The 13,438-nt window shown below is 45.0% G+C and overlaps 1 protein-coding gene across 2 annotated transcripts; it reads right to left on the reverse strand.

Annotated features, from left to right (window-relative positions):
- Window positions 1–11,229: 11,229 nt before the first annotated feature.
- Window positions 11,230–13,224, reverse strand: LOC115082597 (galanin receptor type 2-like). Of its 2 annotated transcripts, none has more exons than XM_029586812.1 (2): window positions 12,956–13,224; window positions 11,230–12,078 (listed from the first exon to the last, which is right to left on the reverse strand). In XM_029586812.1, the coding sequence occupies exons 1-2, from the start codon at window positions 12,958–12,960 to the stop codon at window positions 11,298–11,300; spliced, it is 786 nt and encodes a 261-aa protein (XP_029442672.1). In that variant the 5' UTR covers window positions 12,961–13,224; the 3' UTR covers window positions 11,230–11,297. The 2 variants fall into 2 exon arrangements, 1 of the variants encoding a protein (XP_029442672.1); XR_003854204.1 differs by lacking the exon at window positions 12,956–13,224 and adding an exon at window positions 12,805–12,912 and having other exon boundaries at window positions 11,947–12,078.
- Between the last annotated feature and the right edge of the window lie 214 nt (window positions 13,225–13,438).

The raw sequence follows: 13,438 nt of genomic DNA on the forward strand, positions 1-13,438 counted from the left end.
ACTGAGGCAGAGTGCATGCAAATCTCTCTTGTGCATATTCATTAGGGATATCCTGAAAACCCGACCGGTTTGCGGCCCTCGAGGACTGGAATTGCCCATCCCTGGGGTAGAGTTAGCCAAATCAAGTGTTAGGGTTTAGCTTCTGCTGCTCTCCATGCCACTGGATATTGGGCTCAGGGGAGATTAAGAAACAAGGGGGGCCACATAGCATCTGATGGGGAAGGGAGTGGAATTTGTGTCTTAATATTTCACAGCTCCATGCTCTAGCCACAGCAATTCATGCAAGCTGGCATAAAGGGCAGCGTCTGACTCTATTTTGTCCTCCAAGGGCTATTCTGCTTAATGGCTATTCCGCGTCAGCTCCATGTCTCACCCCCAAGATGCTTTTGTTTCTGTATCTCAAAATGTATCTCTTCATTAGGAGCCATAGGAACATGTGCTCAGCCTTGTTAGAGAGAATTTGAGCAAATTCACATCAAAGGAAACGCTGTGACATCAGCCTTGATTGCTGCTCTCACGTTTTTAACTCTAGGGGTTCTAAGGGAATTGTAAGTGCACAGAGGTAAAGGGCCCTGCGTGAAAGATGCACAAATCTGTCAGAATCCTAGCAAAGCACATTGGGTCAAGCAGGATCGTGGCCTGGGACGTACAGGAGGGTGTTTTTCTTTTTGTCCCGGTTTAGCTGCAGTTGGCTGAAACTCTTATTTTGTTTCTGTTCTTTTTAACTGGCATTTCTTTAGGGCGAGCAGCAGCCAAGGACAGCAGAGAGAAAACAGTCGGAAACGCACCATGATTCCTGTAATGCTGCAAAGGGCATTTTTAGTCAAAGAAAGAAACTAAAGCTCTGTTGATTACAGAAATTGAAGTTCTAAACTTATACGGTCCCTTTGCCTGTTCTGGGCCATAGTAGTGAAACCGTGTTAGTGTCCTACTGTAAAAATGTTCTCAGGGCTTTTATATATCTACTAGATAAGGGAGCCCGGACCGACGTGCCGCAAATGTGCAGTAGAGAGCAGCTCTACCGCACATGCGCGCACGTCGGTCAGAGCGGAGCGTGCCTAAAAAAATGGCGCTGGAGGAGCAGCAGCGGCGAGAGCCGGCGGCGGAAGCAGGAAAAAGCGGGGGAAAGAGTGCGGGCGTCGAGAAGCAGGAGAAATCAATGAGCGGCGGCGATAAGCAGAGCGGCAGAAGGAGCGGCAGCGAGAAGCAGGAGCGGCGGAAAGACGGCGGCGAGAAGTCATGAGCGGCGGCGGAAGGAGCGGCGGCGAAAAGCAGTAGCGGCGGCGGGTGCGCGAGAGAAGGGCCCCCACCTCCGAGATCTTCGTTATGGATGAGCTGTGAGGGAGAGAAGTGGAGGAGAGGGGGGCGTGGACTGAAGGGAGGGGGGAGGGAGGAGCAGCGTGAGGGGAGGGGGGAGGGATTGAAGGGCGGGGGGTGACTGCCGTGAGGGGGGAGGGAGGGAGAGTGAGGGGAGGGGGGAGGGGAAGGGAGGGAACGAGACGGAGGGAGGGGAGTAGACGAAGGGAGGGGGGAGGGGGAGGAAGTGAGGGGAGGGGGGAGGGGGGAGGGGGGAGTGACTGGGGGGAGGGGGAGGAGAGAGTGAGGTGAGGGGGGAGGAGAGAGTGACTGAAGGGAGGGGGAGGAGAGAGTGAGGGGAGGGGGAGAGAGTGAGGGAGGGGGAGAGAGGGAGGGGAGGGGGGGGGGAGAGAGTGACTGAAGGAGGGGGGAGGAGAGAGTGAGGGGAGGGGGGGAGTGACTGAAGGGAGGGGAGGGATGAGAGGGGGAGGGGGGAGTGACTGAAGGGAGGGGAAGGGAGGTGAGAGGGAGTGGGAGGGAGAATGGGGAGGAGAGGTGGGAGGGAGAATGGGGAGGAGGGAGTGGGAAGGAGAATGAGTGGGAAGGAAATGGACAGAAAAAATGTTATAAAATGTAGCCCGTTGTTACGGGCTTAACGGCTAGTATATAATAAAATATACAATACTGAGAAAAGGTTTGTGAACTGCCTAGGATGATCTGCATTTTAGCACAATTTATTTTCAAAACATGAATAGATCCTAATCTAAACCCTGATAAAAGAGACAGGTAACCCTATTCAACAACTCAGACAAAAAGGGAGATATTTTGAATATTTATTCAGCAAAAAGATTAAACAATGCACCTTTGTGTGAAAACATCTGTGAGCCCTTCATTCAATAACTGGTGGCACCACCTTTTGAGCAGCAATAACTTCAATTAAACATTTCCTGTATCTGATCAGTCTCGCACATCGACCCTCAAGGAATTTTGGCCATTCTTCCACCTATAACTGTTTCAACTTCCATTTCGTGACACATGGGGGCTTCCTTGCATTAACAGCTCACTTCAGGTCTTGCCACAACTCTGATAAGTAGATTATCGAAAATTCATTCCTCCTGGTGTTAAATTTGTCTCTTTCCAATCCATTACAGAAAAAAAGCAAAAATGCGGTCCCCTGTGTTCCGACAGTAAAATCCTCTGAGAGGGGAGGAATCTACCCTAACTGGTTTGCATTATTAACATTACACAGACACTGTATAATGAGGTCAGGGTGAGTGTTAGTGGTTACTACATCTCAAGAAAGATATAGCAGAATTAGAAAAGGTACAGAGAAGGGAGACCAAGATGATAAAGAGGATGGAACAATTCCACTATTAAGAAAAGCTAAAGAGGTTAGGACTCTTCTGCTCAGAGAAGAGACAGCTGAGGGGAGATATGAGAGAAGTCTATAAAATAATGAGTGGAATGTAATGAGTAAACGTTAATCAGATGTTTATTCTTTTGAAAAATACAAAGACAGGGGAACACACAATGAAGTTCACTGGGTAATACATTTAAAACTAATAAGAGAAATATTTGTTTTTACTCAACGCATAATTAAGTTCTGGAATTCATTGCCAGAAGATGTGGTGAAAGCTATTAGTATAGCAGTATTTAAAAAAAGTTTGGACAAGTTCCTAGAGGAAAGTCCCTTAACAATTATTAAGGGAGAGTTGCAGAAATCCACTGCTTATTCTTGGGATAAGCAGCTTAGAGTCTATCTACCCCTTGGGTTCCTGCCAGATACTTGTGTCCTGGCTTGGCCATTGCTGGAAACAGGACTCTGGGCTTGATGGATCCTTGGTTTGACCCAGTATGGCAAGCCTTATGTTCTTATGTTTCATCTTGTGTCTTTCTTAATTCAAAATGATACAACAATAAAAAGAAAAACAACATTTCATTTATTTTCATTTTTCATGCGTACTAAATCAAATTAATGAAAAACAAAATGCTATTAAAATAAATAAAAACTAAATGAAAAAATACTAGATGAAACAAAAAAGACACAAAACAAAAAATTTTCACCGCACAGCCCTACTCAAAAGCTATTTCTAAATGTATTGAGTTAGTCCAATAAAAAGGCAGTGCCTTCAGCTTGTCTGTTGACGCTTAATTCTGCATATTCCAGTGGACTGACACTGCAGACTTTGCTGTAAGATAAGTTCTGTGAGGTGATGTGCAGAGAGGGATGAGTTATTATCCTCTCTCTCTTCCATAGTGAGCTTCAGGAGGCATACAGACAGCACAGGAGCTATTGTGTGCAGGAAAGTAGCTGCAGCAGTGGCATAGCCAGAATTGATGTTTTAGGCGGACACAAAGTTAACATGGGTGGGCTGTAGGCATGCAGGACCGAGACCTACTATTGACAAATAATGCCATATACTGCAGCCTACAATGCCTTTCTAAATAGTCTGCAACAGCCACTATGCATCATGCGAGTAACTTTAAAACATTTTACATCAATTATTTCAAGCACTTACCAGTATTAAAAATTCCTTATTAATCTGTATTAATTTATTTATATTTATTGCAGTTTATAAATGCACAAGTATATCATGTAAAAAGCAAAGAAGACAAACAGATCCAACCAATCTCCTGAAAAAAAAAAAAAAAGAGAGACGTCTAGAACCTTGCCATACTGTACAGACACAGCACTGACTTTCAGGACTCAAATAACAGTAACCTTATGAAAAAGCAGCAATGCAAATACTAAACCAAGCCCTAGAATACATCACCTACTGGAATAACAGAACAAACTGGAATACCACAGAGAAACTACATGCTAGCAGAAATACTGCACTCCAGTCACACACAGGGGAAAAACAGAGACCGACCCTTACCTAATACAGAAATAAGAGAATACAAATTAGAAATAGAAACCTGCAGACAAAACAAATTAGTCTGAGAAACTAGACTCTAAATAGTGGAATATTGAAGAAAGAGCAAAATACAAAAATATAAGAAATGCACATTCCCAAAGATGGCATATTCCAATTGCTAAAATCTCAAAATATTATTTTTTACCTTTATTGTCTGATTTTTGCATTTTTCTAATCAGTTGGTCCCAGTCTTTTTTCCCACTTTTCCCCCTTGTCGGTCATTTCTTAATTCCTTTTTAGGGTCTCTCTTCTTGCTCTGTTTCTTCTCCTACTGCCTTCTTCCCTTTCTCCCTCACACACACAGACACACACACAGGTTTATGCCTTCTCTCACAGACTTCCTCACACACACTTTCACATTCTCACTCTCACTTTCACATTCTCTACACACTTTCACTTCCTCACTCTCACTTTCACATTCTCTACACACATAAACTCTCACTCTCACATGCTCTACCACAAATACAAGCTCTCACTCTCATATACTCTCACCCCCACACACACAAGCTTTCACTCTCACATTCTCCACACACACAGACAAGCTCTCACTCTAATATGCTCTACCATACACACACACACAAAGCTCTCACTCTCACATAGTCTACCATACACACACACACACACAGTCTCTCACTCCAACCTTCTCTACCATACACACAAACACTCTCACTTTCACATGCTCTATTACAAATCAACCTCTCACTCCTCAGATTCCATTCTCACACACATAGATGCACACCCAGGCTCCCATTCTCACCCATAGACAGATACCCACTCAAGCTCCCAGTCTCACTCACATATACACATGCCCAGGCTCCCATTCTACCCCCCACACACCCCCCCAGGCTCCCATTCAAATTCACACACATACCCAGGCTCCCATTCTAATCTACACACACATCCAGGCGCCCATTCTCACCCACACACACATCCAGCGCCCATTCTCACCCACACAAACACGCACCCAGGTTCCCATTCTAATCCACACACACTCCCAGGCTCCCATTCTCACCCACATAAACACATTCAAGCTCCCATTCTCATCCACCCACACACACAGGGCCTTTTCATTAAGCATAGCCAAACTCCTGCTGTCGAGGGGATGGAATTTCGTGATGGCATTGCTGCTTCAGCCCTCCTCTTTGCTGTTGCAGGGATGGGATCCCACAACGGCATTGCTGCTTGGTGTCAGAGAGCCCTGGTGGGTGGGCCTGAGCCCAAAGTGAGTGGGCCATGGCCCACCCAGGCACACCCGTGGCTATGCCACTGAGCTGCAGATCTAGTGTAGGGGTCTCCAGGCTTTTTCTTTAATTCAGAGAGCAAAAACGGGAAAGTAAGTCCGAAGCTTTTTATTCCTTGGGGGTGGGTTGGATTTCTTTAAATTCTGAAGTTGTGGACAGGAGGAGTAAACATTTCCTAAGAGTGAGAGAGCTCTTGCTCATTGGATTGTTTCTCAAGGACAAAGTGAAGTCCCATCTTTGAGTTCTGTTTTTGGTTTTGCCAGAAAGCAGGGATATGCAATGGGGGGGGGGGGGTTTCCATTTGTTTTGATTTTGTTTCATTGCGGGGGTTGTCATTCCATATCTTTTTTTTTTTTTAATTTTCATTTTGTTTTGTGATTTTTTTTTAAAAAGAGCTTTTTTTTTTTTATTTTATGGCAAGTAGCAGCCAGGCCTGGGGTCCCCCTCCCCCTCCACAAAAAATTGCGATTCTAAAACATAAAACAAAGTCCCTGCCGGGCCTTTTCCCTGTTCTCCTTATCCACCTAGAAGCCCCCTCCCTCCCCTTCCCCAGCTTACCCGCAATCATTAAGTACCCTCATGGGGGCAGGAGTAATCCCCCAGCTAGCGCTCTATTCAACACGGGGCCGGCAGGCCCCGATGGCAGCTCCATTTTGTTCTAGGGAAGTATATCTGCAGGTGGCTGGAGCCTCAGGGGCCTGCCAGCACCATCTTGATTAGAGCATTGGTTCCCAAACCTATCCTGAGGGAACTCCCCAACCAAGCAGGATATCTACAATGAAGATGCGTGGGATAGATTTCCCTGCAATGGGGGCACCGCGTGCAAACCCGTCATGAATATTCCTTGCAGATATCCTGAAAATCTTGACTGCCTGGGGGGGGGAGGTCCGTCCCCAAGATCAGACTTAGGAACCTGAACTATGTGCTGGATTAGAGCACCGACGGGACAGGAGCCTCTGGAGATTACTCCTTCTCCTTGAAAACATTTATGATTGTGGATAAGCAGGGGCGGGGGGGGGGGGGGGGGGGGGGGGGCAGGTAGGAATAGGGGAAAGGCATGGCGGGACTTTGTTTTGTTTTTTAGAATTGGAATTTTTTTGTGGGGGTGGGAGGGGGAAGAGGTGGGTTTGTGTTTTATACTTTTTAAACAAAATGAAAAACAAACAAAGTGGCTGGTGGGGGGTGGGCGTGGTGGGTCTGGTGGTGCGGAGTTCCCTTCATTTAATTTCAAAATGGAAATCTGACTACCCCCTACATTCATCCACTGTGAATTATTCAGGGGAGAAAGGGCTGCGGACTGACTCTTCCAGTTGTCGTAACCAAGTGCCAAAAAGAGTTTTTACGCCACTGGCAGAAGAGCCACTTGTACCCACCTGGCACTGAATCTAAGGAGAAGTGAGGCGATGAGATTGTCCTGCTAAGAGAACGGTACAACCAATGGATTTCAGGTACAAAGGGGGGGGGGGAGTTCTAAAAATGATCGAAATCCCAGAACCTGTCCACTCGGTAATCCTGCACTAGAGAAGCGAGGGGGATCCTGAGACAGTGTGGCTTGTGACTGTGTAAATGGAAGAAGCAGATTCGGCTCTGTGTGTAAATGCTCTTTCTGGCAGGTTATCCCAACCGAAGAAGCTGTGTTTTAAGTAAAGTGCTGTTGGAATACCACCTTTAAGCACAAAGAGTGATCTGTCAAGAGTTCAACTGTCTAGCCTAAAGGGCCTAGCAGTGAATCGTCTCCCCCTGCTTGGGGAACAGGACTGCTGCACCCCCGCCAAACTTTTACAGTGAGGATGCAGGAGGGGGTTGGTGGGGGCTACATAAGGAACAAAGTGGAAGAAATTGTACTCTTCTTTTTTCACCGGACTATAAAAGCCTGTCTACCTTCAACCCCTGGAAACGATCAGACAGATGCAATTTTGATTGTTTATGCACATAAAAATCTTTTAAGCAGCTGGAGAGGAAAGCTGAGGCGAGCAGATTTTTTTATGGGCATTCCTGGCCTTCTGGTGCGTGGTGTGGCAGTTACAGCTGGGTGGTCAGAGACCTCGCAGCCACAGGCGCTGTCTCATGGCACTTCCACAGCCTTGCTTAGCTTGGCGACTGGTCTCCAGCGGAAAAGCCAACATAGACCGGAAGACTCTTGCAATCTGGGTCGGAAACAAGAGATTCATGAAGTTAGGCAAAGGGATCCATTTGGAGGAGTGGAGGATGGATGAAACTACCCCGGCCCTCTTAAGAGGAAAGTTGAAAAGGTTGTGGTGTTGTTTCTTGGCCTGCTTTCACCCATTGTTGAAGTTACCAAGGCAGCTCCTTACCATGACAAGTCAAACCTTTTCTGTGCCGAAAAATGTTGCCCTTCCTCCAACGCAGTTGCTCAGCAGCTGAGGTGCCATACCTCTATCGATTCCCCTCCCTGCCCCAAGCACCCTTCCGAGTTTCCATGGTTCCAGAAATTGTGCTTGTCCATAACATATATAGCGCAGCGATAGGCCCTGAGATAAATAACAAAAAGTTTATGAAAGAGGTAGAAGGCAAATCATTGCTAAGGATGCAGATGAACTAAATATAATTTTTATTGGTACAAGATGGCATTAAGCTGGTGATTGAGTAGTTCGAGTTACAATAAAACCAAATAGAAGAAAAATAATTTCTAAATGAAGTCGAGGCCTAACAGATGTCTCAGTGTTGGGTGACCAACGATATATAAAACATAATATTAAACAAAGACTGGTAGCTGGTGTGTTTAGAGTTTCCATATGCATAACAATCACACAATACAAATCATGTCAGAAACACTTATTGGCTCACAGAAAAATCTGTAACACAGTAATGATAGGCAATTTATTTCTCTGTAGACTACTTACGAGCATAAGACAATAATGCCCTACACAAGGCATCCCAGGATGTAACATAATTTATTTAGCACATGCTTTTCCACTCGAGTGCTCAAGGCGAGTTACAAGGGCTGTCTGAAGGGGTGAGCTAGCTGGGAACCCGCCCAGAGTCTTAGGTCAGGGGATTTTGGGGGAGAGGGCAACAGAAGATGTAAGCTGCCACACAGCCGTCATCAGAAGGGGGTCCAGCCGACCAGCTGCATTATTGGAGGGGAAATTCCCATCCCTCTCCCGCTTGCCCAGGACACCATTTAGCCACGGTCCTTGTTAGAACAGTCAACAGTGTGATTAAAAACATACTGATGACATCACTGGACGTGTAAATTAACCTGTGACATTCTGACTTAGCTGGAGAAAGAGCATTCCCAAATTGGCCTGTAAAAGAGCCGTTTGCACGTCCATGACACGTTTGTTTAATTAACAAATTAATTTTGTTGGAGACATTTTATATTGTTGGAGACATTTTATATTGAATGACTTGATGAAGGGCGTGTAACTCCTGAAAGCTAGTAAAGAAATATATTGTTAGCCCAATAAAAAAAGTATCCCCTTGTACTTTTTATACTGTATATTATGAAAAAAGCACCCTGGTCACATCTGTTTATGGAGTCTAGCAATGTGCAGAGAATCTGGGTTCCATTTTCTTTTTGTACCTGAGGGCCTGCAAACTCCCCTCCCAACTTTCTTCTGTACGGTTCCCTGGGCAGGCCGCTATATAAAAACAATAATTACTTATAATTTCTTCCCCTCCTTTCCTCCTCCCACAATTTGAAAATGTACGATGAGCCTGAAGTTTCAGATCTCCAGCCATTAATTCTACTTTTCTGAAGGGTTAAGTTAAAAACCTCTAGCTGTATTTTTATCCTATTTAATACTTTTTCATTTATTCCCTTAGTAACGTCATCATATATAATACAGAGCCAAAGGTAAAGATCTGAGTGTCTGTCCTGTGAATGAAAACATAAGACATCCATTTTACCAGATTTTTGTGCTTAGGCAAAGCAGAAGCTTAACCCAGCTGGGAAGGGCATGATCCTTGAGAGTCTTCCACAGAAGAAAGGCTGGTGGAGAGCAAGGCCAGTTCCACTCAGTAGGAACATGGCAGAAAGATACAGAAATCGTTCCAATCATTTTGGGTGCCACTGATCTGATTAAGAAGAATTTTCAAGCGCACCTTGCTATGTTGCCCATTAAGATTACACCCTATGAACTCCAGCAGGAGGCTTCTCTTTGCTACAATGCAAGTAACTATGAAAGGCATTAGCAGTACATTTGACAGATTGAGATCATCCCCCAGCATGCCATGGCTTACAAATGAGGTCCAATCCTGTCAAGGGATGTGCAAAAGAAACTTATTTGGAGAAGCTGCCCCGCGGCAGAAGACTACAAAAGAAAGCGACAATCTGAGGCATACTATGAGAGTACGGCTGGAATCAGCACAGTATGCAGGTATGAAAAAAATGCCAGGTCAGGACTGTCAGTCAATACACAGACACTAGAAGAGGTGAATATTCAAAGGTGGCCGTTTAAGTAACTTAGCCGGATATAACTTATCTGATTAAGTTACGATGTATATTCAGCGGCACGGCAAAGCCACTGAATATATGCGTATACATCTACCCGCCTAAGCTTAGACCTGCTCTGTGGGTCATCTAAACTTAAAAGTACACTTATACGCCTATCTCCGAATAACGGTAGTTAGGCATATAGATTATTCGCCTAGCTCACTCCATCCCCAATATTTTGTGCATACATTTTATGCATATAAGGGACTCGTACGGCTAAGCAGTGGCCGCTGAATGTACGCGAGTATTCAGCGGCTGCTTCTTAGTTGCATAAGTCCCACTTATCCGGCTAAAAAGCGCTGAACACACTTTGAATATTGACCTCTAAAAGACCAGATTGTAATTTTTCCTTTTATTTTTTCTAAGAATGAAAAAGAAAAGTACTTAGGATACATTGGGGTCATGATAAAACACAGAAAGATGATTGGCATACATTTAAAACGTGTGAGCAGGATGCAAGGAAATTATTAGGGGGGGTTCATAGTTCTCCCTCTGGAGATGCCCTGATTATGTCACTGAAGGTGGAATGTAGTCCCAACCTGTCCATATAGAAAAAATCTACAGGGGGCTAGAGATCCTCAGGATGGTATGGGCCTCTTAGTCATGCAACCTTTTATAGGGTTCACCTTCCCTCGCCCCTTCTTCCTTTCCACAGTTAAAACCCAATCAAAGCAAAATCTGTGGTACGTAAACCAGATGAAATGGCACACAGAGTTTTATGCAGGTAATTTACACAAGCTACGGTTTTATGTTCCTCTCCACCTACTTCAGGCACACATTTTGTTTGGTTTTTTTCACCCGTGCGGATTGCACTGCTTTTATCATTGCCAGATGTTTAAATTCTTAAGAGGCATGGAGCTTTTGCAGATCCTCTATGTGGAGCTGGCCATCCCTCCCGAGCCCTGTCCTTATGTGTCATGGAAAAGAGGACGTGAGCTGGATACACACAGAGCACCAGCAAATGATTGCAAGGTTCTTTATCCAAACACCTTTAGGATTCCGCTTTAAGTTGTGCAAGCTGAAGAGGTCAAATGTACACAAAGGGGGGGAGGGGGGGGGGGGAAAGGTGGTGATGGTGGGTTTTTGGGGGCAGGGGAGGGGCGGCACTCAGAACTTCACTAATACCTTTATGCTTTCTTTGGTCTTATTTTTTTCATTGTACGGATCCAAGATCTAGCCAATGTATTCTTAAATGTTTTAAATGCTTCAGCTGATGTTACGGTGAGTTTTAAAGGATATGCAAAATGGTCCCTTCAGACCCTCAAAAACATTGTCAAGGTCCTTTCCTGGTGATCTTAGTGTGAGCCCCGCAGTCACTAGAAAGATCAATATATCAATATTTGCAAAGTTTGCTGACACTGCTGGGATTTTTTTTTTTTTTTTTTAGGTGACATTGAAGGTGATGAAGCTGTTGGGAGCTTTCTGTCCAAGCCGCAGTTGTTCAGGCCCCCCCCACTGTTGGGATGAAATCTGGCAGCAGCTGGATGGCCTGGCGTGAGCCTCGCTGACCTGGGTCACCTCCGTGGACCCAACTTCCAGGGTGCTGACGCCAGTGTTGGTGGCTTGGACTGCATGCACCTTGTTGGCCACCTTCTTGTGCAGGAGGCACTTGAAGATCTTCTTGAATCCTTTGCGAAAGTGCTTGGAGACCAAGGCATAGACAATAGGGTTCACGCAGGAGTTTGCGTAGGAGACGAGGTGGGAGAGGATGCGGAGAACGTACGTGACATGATTCAGGGAAAAGCTGCCAAACCAAAAATAGAGGAGGAGTAGGTGGTGGGGCAGCCAGCAGAGGCAAAAGAGGACAGCCACAATGATGATCATGCGGGTAACCTTGCGCTTAGCTTTCTTAGACTCAGACATGTCTTCAATGGGGTCCACTGACTTCCAGAGGTAGCGGATTGTCCTGGCGTAGGTCAGGCTTAGAATCAGAACTGGGATGATGTAGCTGAAGGCAAAGGTGCAGAGGTCCATGATTTTGCGCTGGGAGTCCTGCCAACCTGGAAGGCAGACAGTGACATTGGACATCTGAAGCTCCTGGTAGTAGCTAAGGTATGGCCCAGAGAAGATGATGGAAAGGCCCCAAATAAGACCAATGGCAGTGAGGGCATTCCTAGGGGTCCTCAGCTCTCGCGAGCGTAGTGGGTACCTTATAGCCAAGTACCTAGCATACAAGAAAATACAAAAGATATTACTACCGACTGCAGCTCTGTAACATGCCATAGAGTAAAATAATGCTTTAAAAAAGAAACTTAACAGATTTCAGATATCACAGTCCCTAAATGACACTGCACAGTTGCCTTTTTGCAGGCAATCTAAAACTTTTAAACAGACAACAGGAGAGAAAAATTAACAAAGGCAGAATTAGCATTGCCAGTTCACTCCAGGTAGATCAAACAGACTGATCCAGCCCTGGTGTTACCCCACTGCATGCATGGAGTTGTAGTTTTGATTATCTAATGAAAATAAAAATCAGTGGGATAATCAGCACTGCGATTCCATGCATGCACTGGGGCAAAAAAATAAAAATAAAAAAAACAGAACTGGATCAGCCTGTTTAGTGGACCTGAGGTGTTGGCAACTCGACCTGGAGTGAACCTGAGCCTTGGCGTGAAAAAGAAGGGCTTCAATTTCAGGTTTGCCAACTGAAAAATAACATTAAATCTCAGTTTTAGCAGTTTCTTTGAGACATCTCAGAAGTGTGCTTGGTTTTCTTTTCCTCCTGTCCCCGCCCTGCAAAAATGTACTCGGAGGAAACATAACATGAGGAAGGACTTGAGGAGCAGAAAAAAATAATAATCAGAAAGCTTCTGGCAAATGTCGGATCATGGTTTTGGGTTTTGGTTTTTTTTCTTTTCCAGAGTTGCTAGGCGAGGAAAATGAATGACACCTGAAGCACTTGAGCCCTGCTGCATCCGTTTCGGAGACTATTAGCAGAAAATTTCAATCTCAGAGCTAATGGGACAGCTGCCTGTCTTCGGTTTCAGAAGCAAGGCTCTCTCCCTCTGCCACCTATTAAATCAGCTATTTCAAACACGAACCTCATTAGAAAACAATGCTCTGAAAATCAGGTGTTCTTCTGTGAAAAGGGAACCGCACGGTTGCAAAATTTAGCATAAATTACATGAATTGTTAGCATAAAATAGATTTTTTTTTGTATCTCTGGGCAGATGTAAAAGACCTAGCTATTCATCATCGCTGTATATCTTTATGAATTAAGGATTTATTGACGCATGGGTCTTTCAGTTTCTCTGCCTTATACGTCCTGGTGTCTAGCACACTGGGGACCATTCACAGCAATGCACGGTGCATTAATTAAACACCCAGACTTTGCGGGATCGGGTTTGAAATAAATAAAATCAATAAGAACAATAAAAAAAAAAAAAAGATGAGTAACTCTTTCTTTTGACTGCAGTCAGCTAATGCTCATAAAGCAAAGTAGAAAAGGTTTCCGTGGTTCACAAGTCCCCGCCCCCCCAGGAGGATGGAAGGCGCAACTATTGCACAAGTGCGACACCTACTGG

This window comes from Rhinatrema bivittatum, unplaced genomic scaffold (genome assembly GCF_901001135.1).
Source record: "Rhinatrema bivittatum unplaced genomic scaffold, aRhiBiv1.1, whole genome shotgun sequence".
NCBI classification, from domain to species: Eukaryota; Metazoa; Chordata; class Amphibia; order Gymnophiona; family Rhinatrematidae; genus Rhinatrema; species Rhinatrema bivittatum.